Here is a 26,103-nt window from a genome sequence, read left to right as displayed (position 1 = left end):
TGTTCAACGATTAAGATGACCACAGTAATTTACTGAAATGACTTGCTGCTAGGATAACAATACAAGACCGATAGACCTTCACATGCATCTAACAAGGTCAGTTGAAGGCAAACCGCAGCATGCGCAGAACTGGAAGGAAATGTCACACATTTCTATGACAGTGTGCCGTGTATACTCTTCCAGCATTGGGGATAACGCATTACAAGTTACGCGAGCTACGTAACTAGTAAAGTAACATTACAACAAAATATTTAAGTTACTTTGTTTTCCAGTTTATTGACTGACAGCTCCCCTGTCGCCATGTTGAAAGATATCGGGAGTAAGTGCAGAGGTGTTGTGTGCGCTGTGTGAACATGATGGTTGTTCTAGACTAAATGTGAGCGTACATTTACTCATTTACTTCTTCTCCTGCATCCTATTCTTCTGTGATCCAGAATGGCAGCACAGTTGAATACTTGTTTACGCTGCGCCCTCTACTGTACAGGCATGAATTTGCATTTACTTTAGGCTTATTTATTTCACTTTTGGTGTGAAAGGGCCTTTACATTTGCCAAAAATATAACTTTTTTTGTTATAAAAACAAACAAACAGCCAACCTAGTAAAAGTAACACAACGCATTACTTTCCATAAAAAGTAACTAACGCAATTAGTTACTTTTTAGGGAGTAACACAATATTGTAATGAATTACTTTTTAAAGTGACTTTCCCCAACACTGGTCTATTCATTGTTTTAAGTTTATTTGAGTTTTGCACTCAACTCGAAGTACAACAAAGTATTTTATCTGAAAAGAAAAATTAAACAATTAAAATATTTGATCCCATTCTTTTTACTGTATTTAACATTTTAAAACAATTTCAAAATTGTTTTAAGCCTGGTTTCACAGACAGGACTTAGCCTAAGCCAGGGTTAGGTCTTAGTTCAATTAGGACATTTAAGTAGCTTTTATAAATGTTCACTAGAAAAGAAAAAACAAAAAACACATTACCAGTGTTCATCTTGAGACAAAACAATGGCTCTAACATATTTTAAGATATGTCAGTACAAGTTTATTTCAGTAAAAACAGCTCAAACATGCATTTTAGTCTGGGACTAGCTTAAGCCTTGTCTGTGAAACCGGGGGAATATACATACATATAAAAAATGTATTAAAATAGTTTTTTTAAAGACTTAACAAGGCTAAAGTACTGTTCAAAACTTTGAGGTCGGTAAGATTTTTTCAAATGTTTTTAAAAGAAGTCTCTTATGCTCACCAGGTCTGCATCTATTTAATCTAAAATACAGTAGTGTGAAATTATTACAATTTAAAATAACTTTTCTATTTGAATATATTTTAAAATGTCATTTATTTCTGTGATGCAAAGCTGAATTTTCAGCATCATTACTCCAGTCTTCAGTGTCACATGATCCTTCAGAAATCATTATAATATGATGATTTGCTGCTCAAGAAACATTTCTAATTAGTTGTGATGCCTAATCATATGGAAACCTGAATATATTTATATATATTTTTTCATGATTCTTTGAATAGAAAGTTCAAAAGAACAGAATTTGAAACAGAAACATCTCTTGTAACATTATAAACGTCTTTACGGTCACTTTTGAACAACTTAATGCATCCTTGCTGAATACAAGTATTAATTTATTTAAAAAAGGTCACTAGCATATAGCCGTTTCATTAGGGAAAAAAACAACAAGCAGTTAAATTCAAGTGAAATGAAATAATTATTACAGAAACGCACAGCAGGTCCAACCCACAACCCATCAGGTGCAGTTGGCAGATTATCGCCTATTCGTGATCTCCCCCTAGTGGCTAAAACATGTCTTGACATTACCCTAATTCACGTACAGTCGTTCCCCTTTTCGCTTTTTAATAATACACCGATGTGGTATTACTTCCCTCACCGTTTTGCTTTCAGGAACTACGCACGCCAAAAAAGATGAAGACTTTATTGTGTTTATGTCGGTCCATATAATACCAACAGGCATTAACACAGCAAGCAGACAACATAGTAATTTGGTGCGGATGTAGAATAACCGAGAGATGCAGGACCGAACATTCCAAAACAAATAAAAAGGCGGGAATTTGTCACAGAAACATTCAAAGGGATTCTCAGAGGGCATATCTCACTATGTGCGTTATTTCTTGCCATGCCTATACTGCACTTCTGCTTTGGGTTTCATTAACAAAATCCTGTTCTTGACAGGTGATCCGCTGTGTGCTATTTAATAAGAGAAACATAAAAGGCGTTTACTTTTAACCAGTGATTAAAGCAACAAAGCCGTGATTACTCAGAACACAAGGCCAGCTCTGTGCTTTCCGTGAAAACCCAGAAGGAGGATGTCCTCCCACTCCACGGACACGCCTGATTCAATACTGAACTCAAGACATCATAGTTCCAGAACACCCTGCATCAAAAGATTCTGATTAATTAAAACATTACTTAATATCTTTAAGCAGAAAACTATATTTGCCAAAGTCATTATCATTTGGTGCTATCAAGTGATCTTTTCTGGCTTTGGCGAGCTTCATCAAAAGGAATTCTCTTCTGTCCATCCATTCCTTCAGCTCCTCATCTCCATGTGCCAGCTTACAAAGCTCTTCCTCCGTGCAGGTGCCCTTGAGGAACCTGGAGGGGTCGAAAACCAATTCGTTATCGACAACAGTTAACCGTTACCGTGATACGAGTGGCGTTACACATTAGCGTTAAGCTCACCGCTCGCAGACTTTGAAAGTGCCCGTGGGGAAGCGATACTGCCAGCAGTTCTGATCGTCCTCAGAGTTGAACACTCGCTCTTTGTGCTTCTCGGAGGTGATGTGCTGCTGCCACTGCTTATCACTGTTGCAGTTCTTCCCACACAACCAACAATGGTTGCCAGCCTGATGAAACACCATTTAGAGGTTATGAGGATTGAATTTATGAAGAAATGAGTTAAAGGGATAGTTCACCCAAAAAAAATGAATATTCTGTCATCATTTACTCCCCCTCAAGTTGTTCCAAACCTGGATGAATTTCTTTCTTCGGCTGAACACAGAAGATATTTTGAAGAATGTTTGTAACCAAAAAGTTGACTGTAGCCACTATGGAAGTCAGTGGGGTCCATCAACTTTTTGGTTACCAGCATTCTTTAAAATATCTTCTTTTGTATTCAGCAGAAGAAATAAATTCATACAGGTGTGGAACAACTTGAGGGGGAGTAAATGATGACAATTTTTATTTTTGGGTGAACTATCCCTTTAAAGAGTTGTTATTTTTCATGAAAGGAAATGTGTATGAATGTGCAGTGAATTACTATAGATGTCACTGTTTTCACAAATTAGCATTTTTTGTAGTTTACACAGAGACAATGATGCTATAGTTTTCAAAAACCTGTTTTCAAAGGTTTGCGTTTTCAGGCCCCCAAAATGCAGTCATTGTGTAAACAAACAGCCAACCCGCATTAAAAGTTTTCCGTTTTTAGTTGAAAACAGTGTTGTGTAAACGGCCCCTAAATATCTGCAGACTGGCATACATATCTGCCTCCATTCAGTTAGCAATCCAATTTCATTTGATCAATTCTTGATGGAAAAAAGTTTTCAGAGGATGTACGTCACAATAGGGAAGAAAGCACTATCACAAGTTCAGTTTCATTCTGACTTTACACTTTCATGACATTTATAACTTAAAATGTCATGTATTATATGTAGCAAATGTTTTATAGTTTATTAATAAAAGTTATAAAGTAATAATATAACTTAAACAGCACACCCACCCCCCCACCCCCCCTTAAGGGATAGTTCACCCAAAAATGAAAATTATCCCATGATTTACTCACCCTCCAGCCATCCTAGGTGTATATGACTATCTTCTTTCAGACGAACACAGAGATATATTTAAAAATATCCTTAGTCCTCCAAGGTTTATGAAGTGTTTAAATCAAAAATAATGCATCCATCCATTAAAAAAGAAAAAAAAAAAAAAAAGGAATCCATACGACTCCAGGGGGTTAATAAAGGCCTTCTGAAGTGAAGTGATGCGTTTACTTCAGAACTTTAATCGAAACTTTATACGTTCAAATAACTAGCTTCCGGCGGACGACCGTACGCAGAATGCGCAAGTCGATTTGCAGTTTTAAATAGATTTTTTTTTTTACAAAAACACATCGCTTTGCTTTAGAAGGCCTTTATTAACCCACTGGAGTCGTATGGATTAATTTTTCTATGGATGGATGCATTGTTTTTGGCTTCAAAATGCGGCCCCCGTTCACAACAATTATAAACCTTGGAGGACTAAGGATATTTTTAAATATATCTCCAATTGTGTTCATCTGAAAGAAGATAGTCATAAACACCTATAGGATAGCTTGAGGGTGAGTAAATCATAGAATAATTTTCATTTTTTGGGTGAACTATCTCTTTAAGTCTGTATGCTGTAACAGAGCAGTACTAATTTGGTAAAGGATTTGCTCATGAATATTAATTGCATTGTGACATTTGGCCAGTAAGCTGCAATAAAGATGCTATCGTGTGTGTGTGTGTGTGTGTGTGTGTGTGTGTGTGTGTGTGTGTGCTAATCGGTTGATTCATGAATATTTATTAAGTTACAAGGCTCATATAAGGTTACCAAGCAGAAGGTTACCAATTAATATTCATTCACTATACCTGGTGTACATACAGGACGCGTTTAGTGCTCGAAAACAGCTAGAGGAGCACAATGGACTGGAACAGATTGCAGAAGTCGAGATGCATTTTTAAAAGCTTTAAAAAACTATTTTTGACCTGACACGGCAAACTGTTGTCCAAGAAGGTGAAAACACACAGAGACAGAGAGAGAGACAGAGACAGAGAGAGAGAGAGAGAGAGAGAGAGAGAGAGAGAGAGAGAGAGAGAGAGAGAGAGAGAGAGAGAGAGAGAGAGAAGAGAGAGAGAGAGAGATAGAGATAGAGAGAGAGAGTGAGTGAGTGTAGAGAAGAGCAGTCAATGATGTGCAAACATGAGTATAATAGAGCCCCGAGTGTATGCAGCGTCCTTGACAGTCAGTGTTTTGTCATTTCCCTGGCTATTGTTTACAAAATCAAGGACACTAAGAGAGATCAAGGTTGTGTCAGACAGAGGTGTGATAATGTCTGGAAATATGAATGCTGCTCAAGTTTCCATACCACTTCCTCTGCGTAGTCTGTGGGCATGTGAATCTGTTTGCCATTCTCTCGAGTTGCAATGTTGGTGCTCTCCTCGCTCCAGCCCGGCTTCTGAGACTGCAGCCACATTTCATACAGCTGCTCCATGTCTGCAACTGCATACACACCATCATTATAAGTGACGCATGATAAAACAGTCACAACATCTGTCAACACTGGGTGATAATATTAGTCAATCTATTAATTTTACAATCATATTAAGAGCACAATTCAAAAGTTAGGGGTCAGTAGGATGTCTGTTTTTTTTCTTTTCTGAAAGAAATTAATACTTGTATTCAGCAACAATGCATTAAAAGGATAAAGACTGACAAAAATAATTTGTATGTTGCAAAATATTTCTATTTTATGTAAATTTCATTTCATACAAATATTAAGCACAGCGGTGAACCTCTGGAGAATCACTCAAAAAAAACCAAAAACAACGCAGAACAGAGGAGAGTCTGCTGGCAAAAAGAGAATGTGACAGCTCGTAATAATACAAGAATCAACATTGGCTTGGCTTTTCAGAGATGGCAAAACTGAGAAATTTGAAATGGTTTAAAGGCGATGGAGAAGTTTTACTCAACAGGTGAATAAGTAAGGGATAGTGTATATCCAGCTGGTTCTTATCACAGAATAAACCCCGACAGGGTGATCAGGACCTTGCATCAGCCTAAAGGGGTTTATTCTGCGATAACCAGCTGGATGTGAATTATCCCGCTTATTACATGGCTACTTGCCACTAGGCATGTGACGATATAAGATTTTCATGTTGCGATAATTGCTGAAGCCTTTATCAAGGTATACGAATTTTATCATGATATTGAAATAAGTTGCAAAAAAAGTGTTGTCATAGTACAACAGGTTTAAGGACTCTTTCTAATAACAATAAGAACTCTGAACATTTAAATACAACTCAATACACAAATTATAAAGTAAAATGTTTCAAACATAAAATGTTGCAAAAGAATTATAAAGAACAACAGGTAACACTTTACAATAAGGTCTCATTTAACGTTAGGCTATTTTTTTAAACCTTAAACATTTATTAAAAAAAAAAAAAAAAAGTTTAATTTTGAAAATAAATAGCCTATTAAGTTTTTAAGTATTAAGTATTTGGTGCTGTGATGAACACTGCGAACACAAAAAACTGAATGGCTGTTTGAAGCATTTTAAATACTGTTCAGTAGAGCAGCTGCTTTATTTGCGGGGTTTCCGGGGTAACCGCTGCATTTCTGCTGTTCCATCAGCGCCCTCTGCTGTCAGAGAGTGAACGTGCACTTTCATTCAGCGCGTCTCCTTCACTCGTTCCGCCATGTGCTTCTCATTCACGTTGGGCTTGTTTACATCTGAGCGCGTGTCCCTTTGGCGCAGGATACAGCGATGTTGTGCATTTTATACGGTTGATGGGGAAAGTATTCTTAATTTATTATAAAAATTTGAATAATTCGTAATTATTCACGGTATTTTGAAATAGCCACAATAACAATATTGTGCATATTTATTATCGTGATATATCGTATTACCGAATATCGGCATGTCTACTTGCCACATAATGGTAAAGCTACAGTTATGTCTTCAGCTCATCAGCTTGAGATCCTTTCCATCTAAACTGGTTATATCTCTTGAGCTTAGTAGTGAGTGGTTTATTAGCAGCAGGATAATCCTATTCATCTGCAGAGTCATGCAGAGCCGAAGCACACCCAAAACAATGTTCTTCCACAAAATACAAGCAGTTTTATTTTTTAACCAATATAGGGCCAAAAGTTAAGTAGTGTACCTTTAAACCAGGGGTTCTCAACTCATGCAGAGTTTTGCTCCAACCTTGATCAAACTCACCTGCTTGTTACTTTCTAGTAATCCTGAAGACCTTGATTAGCTTGTTCAGGTGTGTTTGATTAGGGTTGAAACAAAAATTTGCATTAAAAAAAGTGGATCTCGAGGGCCAGTGTTGAGAACCCCCACTTTAAACAAACAAATGGTACATAATACCCATCTCTAGTGTTGTCACATTATGACTTCGATTTGATACCCGTCTAAAATATCTCGATACCAATACTGAATCAACACCACGACAAAAACTAAAACACAGAAAAAGTAATTAAATAATATGACATAACTTAAAATTCTTAAGAAATTAAAAACTCACTTGACCAGCATGTTCCTGCCCTGCTTTTTGACCATTCCCTCTCCTTTATTTAAAAAAAATAATTACATGCCACAGTGTGAACGTCCTCACAGTGATATTTGCAATTATCACATTATCAATCATGTTATCAATCACACTCGCTAACCTTTCACAATTCTGAACAGGTTGGAATAGGGGTGGATAATGTGAAATTAAATTTTGGTCATGAGTAATTATATATATTATATATATAATTTTATATCACACTACAGTTATTTAATTTAATTTTATCTTTGTTATTAAAAATAAACAAAGATTCAAATTACAAATTATATGAACAAATACAATAAGAAAGATACAAATTAAAAAGTGCTTTAAATTTTTCAGGTAGGCTACAGTAGGTCCATATAAAATCAAGTAAGAAATGATATAATCAAATGTAAAAAAGCACTCCACTCTACACACTGATTCTTCATAAATATATTAAATATATGAGATTTATTCAGTCAAGCAGTGGGTGATTTTCTATTTTCTTTTGTTGTGTGTTTAACAATCACACAGACAGCAGTAGGTATATATAGGCTGCTGTCACTTTAAGACCTGCATGGGTACAATACATTGGATTTCTTTCTCAACTGTTTACGTTCACTTAAGACATACCAGACTGTGTTTACGTGACATGCATTTTGACATACTTTTGATCATTCAAGCTCAATTATTCACGAAAGAGAACTGAATTTGCGATCGCATGCTGTCTGAAAGGCGGCTTTCTGTGCGGGTACTTCAGGTCTCACAAGTAGCGCATTGAATTCTTATTGCGCTTATCTCTTTCTTTTTTTTTTTTAAACATCAAACCTGCTTTATTTTCTCATGCATTTCTTTGTTGGATATATTTTACTCCCTGCAGGGAGTAGAAAAGCTCTGCACACAAATCCCAACTCCTGCTGTCACACTTAAGCCGTGTTTCCACCGAAATTACCCGGAACAATTTGTCTCAGGAACTTTTATTCCCCCAGACATTTTGCTGTCTGAGTTTGCTGTCTAAAGTACCGTGAAGATTAGGCAAATTAGTCCGGTGACGTAGGACTGCGCGCAACCGCCACAACGTATAAGCTTAATAAAGCCTGAACCTCATCATCAGCCCAACGCTCGTATTTTTTAAACTCCATTGTTGATTCGAATATCAAACAACTCTTACTTCACGCACCGCAACAGACTTTTAAAAATGGTGGTTGAAATAAAATGCGGCGTGGAGTCAACATATCAAAATGCTGTGTGAACTCAACCAATCAGCTTGTTCAGCAGCCAAGTCCCACCCCCGAAAGTTCCTGAACTTTGAAAAAGTACTACCTCGCGAGCAGGGACTTTCTGAGGTGGGAAATTTTTACCCGGAACTTTATTCAAAACCTGGTCCCTGCAGTCGGAACACACCAAATACCACCCTAAAGTCCCTAGTTCCTGGGGAAAGTTCCTGCGGTGGAAATGCGGCTTTAGACGCAAATTAAGGAATATGGCCACGGAAAATGTGGAATCGTACCATTTTTAATAGAAGGGTATCATGATACCTTTCTAGCACCGGTATATTGTGCAACACTACCACTCATTGTATTGGTTGTCATCATCATCATCATCATCCGTAAGTAAATGACCAACAAAGCCAAACTAAAATAAAAATAATTTCTATATATAAGTGTCCCTAAATGATTATCATGCAACTTTACCACTCAAACACAAACTTACTATTGTTATCTTTCATGAAAGTCCATAGATCTCTTTCTTCTGTACTGTGAGCAAATGTGCAGTTTCCAATGTACTGACACTTTTTGCCTGCTGCCACATGCAAGCAAATCTAAATGCAGGAATAACAATTATTCAAGAGACAGTGACAGAATTAATGAACCATCAATTTCTGTTTATATTGTAGAAAAATTGCCTATTTTCAGCATGAAAAAACAACAATGTAACACTTACTTCAAACTGAGCAGGAACAGGCTTTTTTGTTGGGAGAGGTCGAACTGTAGTCCACTTTTTCCGTTCAATAGAACTAACCAGAACCACTCGTCTCTCTTTAGACCAACTAGTCAACAGAAAGTGACAAAACATGGGTTATTATCAGACACTGGCAGAATATTAAGGATGAACTTATGCCCTTTTTCAGTCTTGATTTTGTTTTTAGGCTCTACTAGAATAGGTTTTCATGTTTGAATGTTCAAAAAAAAAACAAAAAAACACATTTCTCATATTTTACATTGTTGCAGCACCTCTCTTCCCAGTCAGCAACTTTCTTTTTAGTTCCTGTCTCAATGAAGCTCCTCAAGAGTGTTTTGATTAGTTGAAACTCAAAACTACAATCGAGGCATTTGAGGAAGTTCAGAAACAGTGCTTACTGATAGAAAGATTAACTCCCTTTGGAGTAGAGCTGCACAATTAATCGGAATTAAACCACACACGATTTGGCAAAGGCTGCGATTTTTCTATGCGCAGCTTCTCAGTGAAGCACAGCTCTGTGATCAGTAGTAAATGCTGCTCCATCTGAAAGCCAGAGGGCACTCTCATGCAGAAACTCCAAATATGCCCAGTAGACAGGATAATACACGTCAGTCCAGGAAACCCCTATATTCAGCTACAGCGATAGTATGATGACCAAACAAAAGATTGAAATGCTTTGATTAAACATGACTAATAAACACGACTATGACAATATTGTTTTATCTGAGTTCTTCAAGCCTTCTCAGGTATTTTCATGATAAATTATATTTATAATGCAATGCTAATCGACATAGCTTTTATCACCGTATAGAATACTATGAAATAATATGTTGTGTGTCTTATTCTGTCCACTTCATCTCACAGAAGGATGTTTTCAAACACTCAAATGATTTTATGAAGTGAGTTTAGAATAAAAACATGTTATTAAATTTGTTTTTTTTTGTTGTTGAACAAGAGGTTCATAAACGCTTCTCACGTTTGGAAAGATGTTTGACGCATGTTGCTTTTTCAAATGCACGTTATAAGCGACTCAAACTTGCAGTGCTTTCAGCAGCATTTACTACTGAATTGGAGTGACTTTGTGCTTTGTAATTTTGCAGACCTTTTTCATACTCAAACAGCAACATTACACACTAAAGAAAGTTGAAAATTTAAGAAAGCATAATAGGACCCCTTTAAACTTAAAACTGCAGTTTTGTGAATTAAAGGTAGTTCACTCAAAAAATCTGGTCAATTTACCCGCACTTAAAGAAATAGTTGTTCACGCAAAAATGACATCCATAGTATTTTTTTTTCCATACTATGGAAGTCAGTGGGGTTCATCAACTGTTTGGTTACCCATATTCTTCAAAATATCTTCTTTTGTATTCAGCAGAAGAAAGAAATTCATACAGGTTTGGAATAACTTGAGGGTGAATAAATGATGAAAGAATTTTCATTTTTGGGTGAACTATCCCTTTAACTTGTATGACTATTTCTTCATTGAAACAGGAAATGTGTTGAAGAATGTACAGGCTATTTTTTCACATGAAATGAAAGTGTATGGGGATTCACGTTCTTCTGTTCACTTTCATTATATGGAAAAGAGTAGTACATTAAACATTTCTCTTTTTGTGTTCCACAAAAGAAAGTTGTGCGTGATGACAGAATTTCCATTTTTGGATGAACGTATGAGGAGGACTCACGGATGCCTGGCCTTGGCACTGCAGTACTTCTTGTTTTTGTCCGGCTCGCTGACTTGGCCATTCCTCCAACACTGAGCACATACAAACTGCATCTTCAGGTTAGCTGGCCCAAATCTGCGCAAGGCTGGTGGGAGCTCCTATGATTGCCACAAGACAGACATGAGAAATCTCTCACAGAAACATGGGTTGTTCTATTAGTACGCATGTATAAATTCTACCTGGGCTTGAACAGCAGCATCCATATTCCAATATTTCTGTGACTCCTGAACAATACCTTCATGTGTGATACCTGAAAAAGATCAAAACAATCCAACAGTTATAGCGTTTCCCGTCATCCTTGATGTCTGATAATTCGTGAGACCTGAATAGCAGCTCACCTTGTTTACTCTGCATCATCCACACTTTGAGCTCGATGAGGCTGTGGGCGTAAAAGCAGGAATCCTCACGCTGGCACCCGTATCGTACCTCATGCCTACACAGATCCATCTGGCAAAGTGGGATGTATGGACGGATTTTGGAGTACCTGACGGTTTTGTCCCTTAAATAGTGTACAAGGCACCTGACAAAAAAAATACATGTTATTAGTGTCAATATTATACAAGTAATAAAAGATCTCACCTAGGGCTGGGCAATATAGACTACAAAAATGAAAATGCATTCACTTCATGGCTCTCTGGAATGCTTCGCTTTGACTGGTCAACTGCAGCATCTTTGGGTCATATGATTTGTATAATGACCACTAAACTGTATTTGTCTTGATAATTATGTATTTGCTCAGAAATGTCTTGAAGGGTTAGTTCACCCAAAAATGAAAATTATCCATGATTTACTCACCCTCAAGCCATCCTAGGTGTATATGACCATCTTCTTTCAGACGAACACAGAGATATTTAAAAATATCCTTATTCCCCCAAGGTTTATAATGGTTGTGAACGGGGGGCCATGTTTTGAAGTCAAAAATAATGCATCCATCCATCATAAATATAATCCATACATCTCCAGTGGGTTAATAAAGGCCTTCTGAAGCGAGGCAACGCGTTTTTTGTAAGAAAAATATACATATTTAAATCTTTATAAACTAAAATAACTAGCATCCATTATAATTTATAAAGTTTTAAATACAGATATTTTTCTTACAAAAACCCATAGCTTTGTTTCAGAAGGCCTTTATTAACCCCCTGGAGCCATATGGATTATTTTTATGATGGATGGATGCACTTTTTTGGGCTTCAAAAAAAAAAAAAAAAAAAAATTTATATATATATATATATATATATATTATAAAATAAAATAAAATAAAATAAAATAAAATAATCGCACCCCCCATTCACTACCATTATAAAGCTTGGAAGAGCCAGGATATATTTTAAATCTCCGATTGTGTTCTTCTGAAAGAAGATAGTCAAACACCTAGGATGGCTTGAGGGTGAGTAAATCATGGGATAAATTTTCATTTTTGGATTAACTTTCCCTTAAAAACACTGAAAAACCACCATCTACTTAAAAATAATCAAAGTAGGTTTTTAAATGCTAAATACTTATTTTAAAAAAACAATTGATAAAGAAAAAAAAAAAAAAAAAATTGTTTATATATATTTTTTTAAGTATTTATTATTTCTACTATATTTTAATAGTTGATATATATATATATATATAAAATATATATAGAATGGCTGAAGGCTGGATCTTTTATAATCAAATTATTAATCAACATTTATCCTCCTAAATATTACATTTTTGAATAACTTCAATGTACGTTAAAGCATTTTCCTTTTCATCTTCAAACATTAGAGAATAATGATGAATATTGTCTGTGCCTCTCACTGAGAGAAAAGTACAACTTATCAGTATGTTTTGGGAATCTTTCTTGTTTATAGTTAAAGCTCGGGCCAACTTCAACCTTGAAGAAGCTGTGAATCCTGTGTATCTGTGTATGTGTGCAGGTCCCGAGCATCGGAAACGTGATGGATGGAGATACACTTCTGTCTATCAGTCCATGTATGGAAAATGACTACTTTTGTCTATTTTTCTTAGCCAATCAGAATCAGTTAACCTGAAGTAATGACGTAGTTAGTGGACTCTGTTAGAGTATAATTGCTGTGGAAAAGTGAATGTACGCAGAGCGGCCTACGAACTCCTTGTGAGACTTGAAGCTGGCTTCTGCTGATGAAAATGCAAACTATTCTTCAGTAAAATTCTCTTTAATTTATTTTTTTAAAACTCTGGGTCTTCATTCATCATATCTGGTCTTTGGGTCTTTTAACTGTAAAATTCCCCTACTAACTAAATAAATAAATAAATAAATAAATAAAATACACACACACACACACACACACACACACACACACACACACACAGTTGCAAGAAAAAGTATGTGAACCACTTGCAGAATCTGTGAAAATGTTAATAATTTTAACAAAATAAGGGAGATCATACAAAATGCATGTTATTTTTTATTTAGTACTGTCCTGAGTAAAATATTTTACATAAAAGATGTTTACATATAATCCATAAGACAAAAAAAAAGAAAAAAAAAAAAGCTGAATTTATTAAAATAACCCCATTCATAAGTTTGTGAACCACTGATTCTTAATACTGTGTGTGGTTACCTGGATGATCTACGACTGTTTTTTTTTTTTGTTTTGTGATGGTTGTTCATGAGTTCCTTGTTTGTCCTGAACAGTTAAACTGAGCTCTGTTCTTCAGAAAAAATCTCCAGGTCCTGCAGATTCTTCAGTTTTCCAGCATTTTTTGCATAATTGAACCCTTTACAGCAGTGACTGAATGATTTTAAGATCAGTCTTTTCACACTGAGGACAACTGAGGGACTCAAACACAACTTTTAAAAAAGGTTCAAACTTTCACTGATGCTCCAGAAAAAAACATGATGCATTAATAGATGGGGGGTGAAAACTTTTGGAATTTGAAGATCAAGGTAAATTGTATTTAATTTGTCTTCCAGGAAACATGTAGGTTTCTGTTGCTTCCGAAGGGCAGTACTAAATGAAAAAAAAAAAAATGATATTCAAGCGAAATAAAAATTTGGACCTCTTCATCCTGTTCAAAAGTTTTCACCCCCCGACTCTTAATGCATCATGTTTCCTTCTGAAGCATCAGTGAATGTTTGAACCTTTTTTAATAGTTGTGTTTGAGTCCCACAGTTGTCCTCCATGTGAAAAGATGGATCTCAAAATCATTCAGTCACTGCTGTAAAGGATTCAAATATGCAAAAGATGGTGGAAAACTGAAGAATTTTGGGGACCTGGAGATTTTTTCTGAAGAACAGAGCTCAGTTTAACTTTTCAGAACAAACAAGGGACTCATGAACAACCATCACACAACAAAAAAAAACAGTCATGGATCATCCAGGTAACCACACACAGTATTAAGAATCAATGGTTCACAAACATTTGAACTGGGTCATTTTAATAAATATAGCTATTTTTTTGTCTTATGGATTATATGTAAACATCTTTTATGTAAAATATCTTACTCAGGACAGTACTAAATGATCTCTCTTATTTTGTTAAAATTTTGCACATTTTTACAGATTCTGCAAGTGGTTCACATACTTTTTCTTGCAATATATATATATGTGTGTGTGTGTGTGTGTGTGTGTGTGTGTAATATGTAATTATACAGTCAGGTCCATAAATATTGGGACATCGACACAATTCTAATCTTTTTGGCTCTATACACCACCACAATGGATTTGAAATGAAACGAACAAGATGTGCTTTAACTGCAGACTTTTAGCTTTAATTTGAGGGTATTTACATCCAAATCAGGTGAACGGTGTAGGAATTACAACAGTTTGTATATGTGCCTCCCACTTTTTAAGGGACCAAAAGTAATGGGACAGATTAACAATCATAAATCAAACTTTCACTTTAATACTTGGTTGCAAATCCTTTGCAGTCAATTACAGCCTGAAGTCTGGAACGCATAGACATCACCAGACGCTGGGTTTCATCCCTGGTGATGCTCTGCCAGGCCTCTACTGCAACTGTCTTCAGTTCCTGCTTGTTCTTGGGGCATTTTCCCTTCAGTTTTGTCTTCAGCAAGTGAAATGCATGCTCAATTGGATTCAGGTCAGGTGATTGACTTGGCCATTGCATAACATTCCACTTCTTTCCCTTAAAAAAAAAACTCTGGTTGCTTTCGCAGTATGCTTTGGGTCACTGTCCATCTGCACTGTGAAGCACCGTCCAATGAGTTCTGAAGCATTTGGCTGAATATGAGCAGATAATATTGCCCGAAACACTTCAGAATTCATCCTGCTGCTTTTGTCAGCAGTCACATCATCAATAAATACAAGAGAACCAGTTCCACTGGCAGCCATACATGCCCACGCCATGACACTACCACCACCATGCTTCACTGATGAGGTGGTATGCTTTGGATCATGAGCAGTTCCTTTCCTTCTCCATACTCTTCTCTTCCCATCACTCTGGTACAAGTTGATCTTGGTCTCATCTGTCCATAGGATGTTGTTCCAGAACTGTGAAGGCTTTTTTAGATGTTGTTTGGCAAACTCTAATCTGGCCTTCCTGTTTTTGAGGCTCACCAATGGTTTACATCTTGTGGTGAACCCTCTGTATTCACTCTGGTGAAGTCTTCTCTTGATTGTACACCTACCTCCTGGAGAGTGTTCTTGATCTGGCCAACTATTGTGAAGGGTGTTTTCTTCACCAGGGAAAGAATTCTTCGGTCATCCACCACAGTTGTTTTCCGTGGTCTTCCGGGTCTTTTGGTGTTGCTGAGCTCACCGGTGCGTTCTTTCTTTTTAAGGATGTTCCAAACAGTTGATTTGGCCACACCTAAAGTTATTGCTATCTCTCTGATGAGTTTGTTTTGTTTTTTCAGCCTAATGATGGCTTGCTTCACTGATAGTGACAGCTCTTTGGATCTCATATTGAGAGTTGACAGCAACAGTTTCCAAATGCAAAAAGCACACTTGAAATGAACTCTGAACCTTTTATCTGCTCCTTGTAAATGGGATAATGAGGGAATAACACACCTGGCCATGGAACAGCTGAGCAGCCAATTGTCCCATTACTTTTGGTCCCTTAAAAAGTGGGAGGCACATATACAAACTATTGTAATTCCTACACTGTTCACCTGATTTGGATATAAATACCCTCAAATTAAAGCTGAAAGTCTGCAGTTAAAGCACATCTTGTTTGTTTCATTTCAAATCCATTGTGGTGGTGTATAGAGCCAAAAAGATTAGAATTGTGGCGATGTCCCAATATTTATGGACCTGACTGTATGTATGTATGTATGTATGTATATATATATATATATATAAAAAACACATTTTAAAGCATGTGAATCAACACTAGGTTTTCTGAGTTATGATAAATCTGTGATTCAAGCTGATTCACTGAGAAAGTCTGCAAAAATTAATGAAACTTCACAACTCTATTGATGTTTAAATCATAGTCGATTAAGATATATTTGTCATAACACACTCATGGCAAAGTGTGGGTGTGAAGCTGACCTGCGGACACCGTTTAAGAAACTTAATCAAATAAAATCAGATAAAAAAAAAGGTTTCAGAATGTTGCTTAATTTTCACCAAAAAAAAAAAAAAAAAAAAAAAAAAAAAAAACTTAAACACTGAATATAATTGCCCAGCCCTGATCAGATGTATTCATTAATTCAGACCAACTGCATTCACAGCAAAGCATGAATCTGCACTTTTAGTTTCTGAACATGTCTTCACTAGAAGAGAAGCTTACTTTTTTTCCTCAAACGCATGCTTTGTCACTGGGTGAGAGCATAGACCGGGGTTGTCCTTATTGGTTTTGCTGATTATTCTGGGTTTGTGATCAAAGCACACCTACAGACCAAGTCACACATGTAAGGTATTTGTACAGCTCCTTTAAAAGTTTAAACCAATACAAATTTCAGCAATGATGAAAGACAAACACTGAAACTGAAAACCCTGTCATTCCAGTTCAATGATGAAATGAGAGGGTGTGTTAAAAGACAGACAGACAGTCAGCTGCTGAAAATAAAAATATCTCCAACAAAAAAAAAAAAAAAAAAAGGTCAAACCCATAAACAGAAAAAAAAAAAAAAAAATTAAATTTGGTCAGCTGACTTTCAGGTGTATCATGGATTAGTCACCAATTCCAGCTACAATAAGCAAGCTATTCAAACAAAGGCATACTTTACCTCACAGAGGAACATAAATATCCCATGGTGCTCCTGTAGGATTTTGGGCACGGTCAAATTGATCTTAGGTCTATATCCGTAAGGATCGCACAGATTATCCCTGCAGATGAAGCCTTTACGTTCTAGGGTCCACACATCAATTTCTTCTTGGCAATAAGCAAAGGTACAGTGGCCAAGATACCGGCATTCTTGTCCCATCGCCACATCTAAAAAGCACAAGGATTTTTAGTAAATAATATGCAAAATGGCAAGATTAGGCCAAAAAGGAGAACAATGCAAGCACCTTTGCAAATATAATAAGGCCCCATGTACTGGTTTTTAGTGGGTCTTGGGCGAATAAGCTTCCATGTTGGAAGTTCTGCATGTTTGGTTCGACCCAAAAGCAAATCTTTTTTGCATTTGTGGTCCTCTGGATGGTAAGTGTAATCCAGCACTCCAGGTCCTGTGAATACAGTCATAAAAAAAACCTTATGCAAAACGTCACTGTTTGCATATTTAAAAGGTTGTGCACTGCAAACGCTGCCTAGCAACACTTCCTGCATGACTGATGCTTACCAGTTTTAATGTAGCATGAGGAACAGGCCTGTTTAAAATCATGTGTATCAGCAAGTGGGTTCTTGGCAAGGTCTAGCTGCTGCGGATAATCCTGCACAAATGCCCCATCGGATGTACTGAAACCCATCCCAATGGGTGGAATGGTTGGCACTGTCATGTTGCTATTGCCCAGCTGAAAAAGCAAATAACTGAGATTAACCAAAGAGAACCAAAGAGCTGAATATTCAGGAGAATACAGAAGTAAATTAACTCTTACCGACATAAAATGTTGGTGGCTAAAGGCTTTATCTGGTCCATAAGGATAAAAAAAAAAAAACAAAGGAAATGGAAATCAGAAATTATGAGTAAACAAAACAAAACAAAACCAACTCTAGTTTTTTTAACAGACACTGACAGCAGGGTCCAAAATTAACACTTGTCAGGACACCAAATAGGGGTTAAGTTTAGAGGGTTGGCACTTTAATAGCACTTTACTGCTGCGATCTGCAATGATACATTATTAAAGTTTTGGTAAGTGACACAATAACCCATAGTGTTCATCACAGATAAACCAGGAAATGTGCTCAATGTGCACTGTCATTGAGTGCTGCAGTGACGACGTATTTTTGTAGGTCAACCCGGATGTCAACCATCAAGTGACAGTCAATTGGATTTTTCCACTGGCTTTTTGATTATTACAGAAAATAAGGTCCGTGACCAACAAAAGCTTGATTTGTGCATGTTTGTTCATCATGATAATCTTCACAAATGAACACATATTTATGGTATAAATTAACTACACCACTGTCACACGACTTAGCTTACAACAACTCTTTCAATCTCAAGTCAATAATTTGAAAGTTTGAGTTAGAATTGTTTGAGCGTGATCATAATCACAACAAGACTGTAAAAGCAGACTAGTGAGTAGGTAAGTTCACCAGCTCACCGTGATAACGTTTACTGTCCCACACCCTCTGTAGTCCCATTTAGACACTTGCTAGCAACCGCCTTTTTCAAGTAAAGGCTTATTCAACAACATAAAGTACATTAGTAATACCTCACTTGTGATTTTATTAAGCTATGACAATATTTTGAGCTTACGTTCAACAGACCTTATTTCAGGCATTTAGCCAAAAATCCATTGACTTTGGGATGATGGAACCGGAAAGGCAAAAATACTAACTCATTCCTTGGTTTTAGGACTCATTCCTGCAGCACTCTATAGTGAGTTTACAGTTTAAGTGCTAGTAATAAATAATTAAGGCTGGTAAGTTATCTTAATTCACTCAGCATTTGCAGGCGAGTGCAATTTTGGACCCTTCCCTCCCCCCCAATTTTGAAACAACAGAGCAACACACCTGTCTGAGAATCTGAAATCGACAAACTATCCAATGAATCCAGTGCTGACGAAAATGTATCCAGACCAAGAGGGTACGATGAAATTGGCTTGTGGTACGGTGCGGGCAAATTTATTGTGCACTGTGGAGCCATACTGAAAAACGGATGGCTTAGGTGGGAAGGCATGAGCAAAGGACTCTGTATTGAACTACTGACGGCAATACTGGTCGGTAAAGGAATAGGTCCGTCCACTGTAGGAATATCCTGGGTGGGGAAAAAAAAAAAAAAAAAAAAAAAGAATCATTAACATGACTACTCGCATGCACTCAAAACTTGTGGTTCGAGCAAAAAATGCGGTCCTCTAGCTTACCAAAGAAGAATTAGAAGGACTTGCTCTGTCCAACAGCTCATCCAGATCATCCCCAATAATATCTGTATCATAGTCCAAGCAGTTGTCTTGTACTACGTAAGAGTCATTGGCCCTGGTTCCATTAACCAGAGGCATATGTAGTGACATGGGAACAGGCTCTGGGTGATGGGTCTCAACTTGGACTACCGGAGGTGAGATGACACTGACGAGAGGCTTAGACTCTACTTCTTCCATCTCACTTACAGTAGAACATACTGGCATGCTGACTGGTACTGGGCCATCCATACCCTGCATAGACTGGCCCACTTCTATGGAGACAAGGAAGCCGTAATGAGCTGACTGCAACTGATTCACAAATTTATTATATACACTTCCGTTTGGGGTTTGTAAGATGTTTTTAAGTTTTTGAAGTAAGTCTCTTATGCCGCAATTTAGGATTTGAATGTAATTAATCGCAAATTATTCGCACATCAAATTTGGCTGAGAAATTACCCCCAAAAGATAATTTAAAGTCACTGTTGTGTCAAATAAGAAAAGCATCAAAAAGGTATTACAAAAAGTAGCTTTACAAAAGAAGCTTAAGCCACTTTAAGTCAAACACATCTACTGTGTTGTGCAAGAGAAATATAATTTTTTTTATGTGTATTCAATCACTGTTGTTGCTTACACAATCAATTTTGTTAATCTTAGATGAGTTACATATAACTCTTCACATAATACTTACAAAACTTCTTAACCATGAGAAAATTTGTTTTTGAGATTATATATATATTATATACATATATATAAAAGCAACTTGGGAATAATAACTCTTTCTGCAGTCAAGGTCAGTTAGCTGGGAAGAAGTTTAGGGAGTTAAAGCTGTATGTCCTTCAACTTACGGGAAAAATGTAACTGCCGCTGCGTTCGTTCCGTAAGTAGAATAGGGAAGGCGTAGGACATACAGCGTAAACTTTTTGGAGAATACGGAAATGCGGTTTTGGCGGAAGCACTTAGAAGGCGAACATTTGTTTAAATAAAGAAAGTCGAAGGCCTTATGATAATTAACTCATTTGTTTATCCAATCAATTTTGAAAGTCTCTGTTTGCTGAAACATTAATATGCATGATTTGACTTAATAAATCTCTTACTGACCCCAAACTTTTTAACGATAATATATGAAATACACTGACTTACCCATTTCAATATCCTCCACAGATGCAGAGCTTTGAGAATGCTGTTAGGAAACAAAGCAGCTCAGTAGGGTTGCTGAAATTGATTATTTTAAACACACACACACACACACTCATGCAGCATCTTACCTTATCATTAACCGCACCTGATAAACTTGCACCAGGCAAAACATTTAAGGCAGGCTGATTTCAAAACAAAAGAAAAAAAAAAAAAAACTGGTCAGACTGACGAATAATTACAGATTGAGCTTTTATTTTTCTGCCACAATTCTAACCAATTAAATTCTTTTCTCCATGATTATCTAAAAAGTAGACACACCTCAGATTATTTTGGTATGTTATTTTTTTTTCTCCCCACAATTTTTTTTTTTTTTTTTTTACCTTGTTCCTCACATAAGCCTTACGGATTTTCAGTCCCAACATTTTGGCAAGCTCCTGGGTCATTTCGATCACATGAGTGTCCTGCAAAGCAAATGAAACATGAAGAACCAAGTAATGCAAAAACTACTTGATAATTAAAACCTCAATGTAAACTGCTCTGACCTGAGGCACTGCCAAGGAGCATTTAGCAACCGCCTCGTAAGCCTCTTGATGTCTTCCCATCTCTTTCAGACACCGAGCTTTCCGGTAAAGTGCTTTGTAGTTGCTTTCATTGAGTTGAAGAGCTTTTTCAGAGTCCTCTAGGGCTTGATCGTGCAGTCCCTGCATCAATAACCACAAACACATTACAGTGAATTAAAAAACCATCTGGGACAATTACCTTTGCAACATACACATGTCAAACACTAATGGAAATACACTTTGTACACTACCGTTCAAAACACTTTGCTATTATATACTAATGAAATAGAGCTGCGTTGTTAAAAGATCACAATCTCGATTCAAACAGCCACGCGATCTTATTCCTAAATGACATTTCAGCTATTTCTATTAGACCTTTGACTAGTATGAACACAGTGAACATTCCAATCTGTGTCAGTGCTGCTGCTGAGCCAGAGAGAGCAGCTGTCATGATTAGCTTCACAGTGTTTTTAACCACACAGTATCATTACTTCTGTGTTATAAACATTCGAATTATCACAGAAGTACTAGGATAAAAGTTTATAGTTCGGATATAAACACTGATGTCTACGGTAGTGAATAAAATTAGTAAATTGATGCATTAAATAAAGAATGTATCAATTACATTGTTACAACTACGTTGTTGCAAAAAAAATGTTATGTCATAGGGTTGGGTACCAAATTCTGTACTTTTAAGGGCACCGACCGAATTACGTCGGTACTACCAAGTACTGATTCACATTACATCAATCGGTGCCAAATTTCGGTACCTGAGAACACATCTGGGTGCGAGTGGTACGTTAGCGAAAGAGAGAGACCATGCGACGTCACCCCTGCAACTTGTTCTAACACAACACACAGGGCAATGTAAACATTCTGAAGTGTAGTTACACTTCACAAAACTAGAAGCAGGCTGAGACAACTCTATTTGCAATATGTCCATAAAAAATTTAAACGCGCTTTCTCCAGTCCGTATATGATCTATGATCTGCGTTGCGAGTGTTGTTAATCTCATTGCGGCGTTCCGCGCAGAAACCGCTCTCATGCGCGCTCTGCATGTTGTGTTACATACTAAATATTGTCACAGTCATATTTTCCATGTGTTGTTAGTCAAACTCCCGCTCTGACAGCATCGTGGGGACAATGAAACAACACTTTTGTGCTACTGTGCTGAGGAAACATACATTCTCGCCATGTGTCTGAACGCAACGCTGAACAGCAGAGATGCAGAACAGCGTGAGAACTGGTCTTTCATGACATTTGAATTCTCCGCTGTAATGCGTTCTCATGCATACTACAGCGCACACACAACAGTTTATTGTTGTCTAGTGTGTAAAATTTCTAAATAAATAAAAAAATTGATATATAGGAGGTTTTGGCCTTTTTTTAACTGAAATAAATGTTTTTGTTATTACACAGAGAGTAAAGTACCGGCACCGAATTGCAGGTACAGATACTGGTACCGGTTAAAACGTGAACGGTACCCAACCCTAGTATGTTATTGCATCACTCATTCAAAAGCTATATTCCTATATTCCTTATATAATTTATATATAAGGACTATTACTGAAATGTTCTCATTCATCAATTCTTGGCCTACATGACTGACAGATATAATTAACAGTTCAAAGGTTTGGCGACAGTTGACTCTAAAGCAGTTGGTCGGGTTCGTTAATGAATAGTTCAGTCCAGTTTTGCAAACCAATTCATTCAAAACACCCTACTCCAATCCTGCACCTGAAATAAATGTTTTTGTTATTACACAGAGAGTAAAGTACCGGCACCGAATTGCAGGTACAGATACTGGTACCGGTTAAAATGTGAACGGTGCCCAACCCTAGTATGTTATTGCATCACTCATTCAAAAGCTTCCTTAAAAAAAAAAACACTGATTCATCAAGTAATGAAACGAGCCAAGTCTTAATCAGGGAGTCATTGAATCATTATTCAAACATATTTTGTTTTCTAAATAATTCATCCAAATTAAATATTTTTAAATAGACCAATTAACATTTTGTCAGAACCTCTAGTAAATTACATATTTTGTTTAGTTGTCTATTCAGAATCATGAGAATCATGATCTCTAATTTAAACAAAAAGAAATTGCGATTCTGTTTATCCAGAATCGTGCAGCTCTATAATGAAGTATATAATTTTTTATATTTTTGAAAAAAAGTCTCTTATGCTCAGCAAGAATGCATTCATTTGATCAAAAATAGAGCAAAAAATAGAGCAAAAAAAAAAAACTGTAATATTGTTACAATACTGTTTTCTATTTGAATATTTTGTAAAATGTAATTTATTCCCGTGATCAAAGCTGAATTTTCAGCATCATTACTCCAGTCTTCAGTGTCACATGATCCTTCAGAAATCATTCTGATATGATGATTTGATGCTCAAGAAACATTTATTATTATTATCAATGTTGAAAACAGATACGCTGCTTTTAATGCATCCTAACAATTTAATGCATCCTTTCATAATAAAAGGTCCATATCTGTATACATGCAAGTGAACGTGTATATATATTCTTACAATGTTCAAGTAGGATGCAGCACGGTTTGCATGAAGCTTCTCCCTTATCTCTTGAGGGATGATGATGTCCTCGGATTCGGCATACTCTGCTATGTTTAAGGCTTCTGTGTATAACTCAACAGATCGTGCCCATTCGCCTTCAAGGAACACATCATTTCCCTCGCCAAACAGATTCCTCACCAAACTCTGAATGAACACCTAGAGGAATGAATCGATGCATAATATTACCATCAAAGCCACAACTGCAATCTGGGCTGGATTGATTGAGAGTGAGACACACATACCTCATACTGCTCCTGAGAGCCAGGAAAAGGCAGAGTAGATCTACAATTAAGTGGAAGGTAAAGAAAACATTGAGACTATTAAAACACAGGTGCAAGGAACATGAGCAATGACAGATTTGCTGAGAAAAAAAAACGTCATTGTGAATCAGTGAGGGTTAGGTGACATAAAGCTGTGTAATTTGCATGCCATCAAGTGTTTGAACTGCAACCAAATTCTTTTCATAGGACAGAAATAAACATCAGAGGATGAAGTCAGCCTCAAACTATTTCTCTCACTTTTCCTCTTTAACACAAACTGAAGTCTTTTTCTTTGTGATCAAAACTCACTGATGTTCACAGGTTGATACTAATAGTTAAAAGCAGAACACTTACTGAATGAATTGTAGGCCTTTCTGAATGTCCTGCCACCGGCTACTTCGGTCCTGGCATGTGCCTGACATCTTCCCATATGCGTGCAGGACTTGTCTCTGTATATAAACGTAGGTGTTGACCCATAGTCAAGACAGATACATTGATTTAAGGCAGATTTTTATTAGTATCATGCATTGCCGCCTATCTCACAGCTCAACAGTACAGTAATGGAAAAGTATTTCTGTTCTGCTCTCTGTTAAGAGCCAACAATGCTTTCTCATCCAGCACATTAGCGTTGCCTGACTTTCTGCGTAAACTGATTCTTTAGAATGGTTCGTTTCAAACAACTGATTGAACGATGTCAGCAACATGCTCTAAAAAGGTATTTTAGAGGTATTCATGTGTATTTTCCAATAGATATACGCAACACATGTTGCTGTTTAATGCATTTTTCTTCCATTGTTAGTTTTTTTAGCAACAACAAATTAATGTAACTCAATTTAGAAACAATTATAATGTATTTATAATACAAATGCTAAAATTAAATTTATATATAAGGACTATTACTGAAATGTTCTCATTCATCAGATCTTGGCCTACATGACTGACAGATATAATTAACAGTTCAAAGATTTGGCGACAGTTGACTCTAAAGCAGTTGGTCGGGTTCATTAATGAATAGTTCAGTCCGGTTTTGCAAACCAATTCATTTAAAACACCCTACGCCAATCCTGCTCCTGGAGGGCCACTGTCCCGCAAAGTTAGCTCCAACCCCAATTAAACACACTTACTATGCATACTAGAAACGAGGGCTGCACGCTATTGAAGAAATATTCGATAACTTGTTAAATTATGCAATATTCGATATGCGATACGATAATGCGTGTAAAATCAATTTAAATTCTATTTAAATATTTAAAATTATATGACATATATATATTTTACATTCTTTCTGGGGAAACAAAGCATCACCACAACTTCTGAAAGTGAACAGCAGTGTTTTAGCATCACATAAAAAGTAATGTCACAAATCTGACAGTCATTTTAACTTGAATGTAAACAAGAAAAAAAAACGTTCAGATAGCCATTGCGATGTGCATATCGTGGTATGTACATTTTCAATATTTCGATATATCGTGCAGTCCCTACTGGAAACTTCCAGGCAGGTGTGATGAGGCAAGTTGGAGCCAAACTCTGCAGGACAGTGGTCCTCCAGGACCAAATTTGGACACCCCTGTCCTACTCAAAAAGAAAAAAAAAAAAGCAGTAAGGAATTCAGTATAAAACATGACATACTTCTTTAACCTTAGGCCACTTGCAGGCAGACAAGGGAAATTCACAGAAAAGCGGCGTCTGATAGTGGTTGATTTAATCAAATCTAAACTTCTCACATAGTTCATAAGAAGGCGCATTTACAAAGTTCTCGCCATAAAGAAACGCTAGCTCTGTCTCAAAGCCAAGTGAGCCGCCTAACTACACTAGGGTCCATAACGTTTCTTTGAACGCGCCTTCGACGCCCGACAGTAACTGTCTAGATAGGCAGCTCACTCGTTATTGAAACACACCCATTGTATGACCAAATATTTTCACAAACTGAAAATTCCACTGGGTATTTTTGCTGTAAAACTGGCACCGGAAGCTCTGACCTGTTTTTCCGTGAAGTCAGGAACACGTAGATCTTGTGTGCTAGCCAAACGGTTGGTCATGCAAACTCTTGTGTGAACAGTCGCTAGGTAAAACTAGCATGATAGCATTTTACCGCGCACCTCTGCCCACTCACTCGGCTAATCAGCGGCCGCACGAGCATATGTATGTAG

At 36.8% G+C, this 26,103-nt stretch overlaps 2 protein-coding genes across 3 annotated transcripts in view; both read right to left on the bottom strand.

The window, feature by feature from the left end:
* nsmce1 (NSE1 homolog, SMC5-SMC6 complex component) overlaps window positions 1-3,376 on the bottom strand; it is a 135,014-nt gene extending 131,638 nt beyond the window's left edge. The window contains exon 1 of the mRNA XM_051887740.1: window positions 3,371-3,376. The gene's annotated coding sequence lies outside the window, so the exon portion shown is untranslated. The remainder of the gene's footprint in view (window positions 1-3,370) is intronic.
* On the bottom strand, window positions 1,621-26,091 carry zc3h7a (zinc finger CCCH-type containing 7A). 2 transcript variants are annotated; one of them, XM_051887711.1, is made up of 23 exons: window positions 25,933-26,086; window positions 24,308-24,402; window positions 23,936-23,975; window positions 23,652-23,849; window positions 21,099-21,257; window positions 20,937-21,017; window positions 20,685-20,738; window positions 20,560-20,599; window positions 19,384-19,691; window positions 19,034-19,277; window positions 17,953-17,984; window positions 17,697-17,868; window positions 17,425-17,583; window positions 17,142-17,347; window positions 16,703-16,803; window positions 11,336-11,517; window positions 11,177-11,247; window positions 10,959-11,095; window positions 9,256-9,361; window positions 9,025-9,133; window positions 5,139-5,272; window positions 2,717-2,880; window positions 1,621-2,629 (listed from the first exon to the last, which is right to left on the bottom strand). In XM_051887711.1, exons 1-23 carry the CDS (start codon window positions 25,990-25,992, stop codon window positions 2,440-2,442), a joined length of 3,042 nt encoding a protein of 1,013 aa, XP_051743671.1. In that variant the 5' UTR covers window positions 25,993-26,086; the 3' UTR covers window positions 1,621-2,439. The 2 variants fall into 2 exon arrangements, with proteins under 2 accessions (XP_051743671.1, XP_051743672.1); XM_051887712.1 differs by lacking the exons at window positions 1,621-2,629; window positions 2,717-2,880; window positions 5,139-5,272 and adding an exon at window positions 5,338-7,348 and having other exon boundaries at window positions 25,933-26,091.
* Between the last annotated feature and the right edge of the window lie 12 nt (window positions 26,092-26,103).

This window comes from Ctenopharyngodon idella, chromosome 3, assembly GCF_019924925.1.
Source record: "Ctenopharyngodon idella isolate HZGC_01 chromosome 3, HZGC01, whole genome shotgun sequence".
Taxonomy (NCBI): Eukaryota; Metazoa; Chordata; class Actinopteri; order Cypriniformes; family Xenocyprididae; genus Ctenopharyngodon; species Ctenopharyngodon idella.
Note: the sequence above shows the minus strand (reverse complement) of the source record. Positions and strands in the feature narration are given on the sequence as shown.

Coding starts and splice junctions, on each gene's coding strand:
- zc3h7a (XM_051887711.1), bottom strand. CDS start 25,992: ATGACCAACCGTTTGGCTAGCACACAAGATCTACGTGTTCCTGACTTC. Junction 23,976..24,307: donor AAAGGCCTACAATTCATTCA/GTAAGTGTTCTG, acceptor ACTTAATTGTAG/ATCTACTCTGCCTTTTCCTG. Junction 20,600..20,684: donor CAGGTGCGGTTAATGATAAG/GTAAGATGCTGC, acceptor GTTTCCTAACAG/CATTCTCAAAGCTCTGCATC.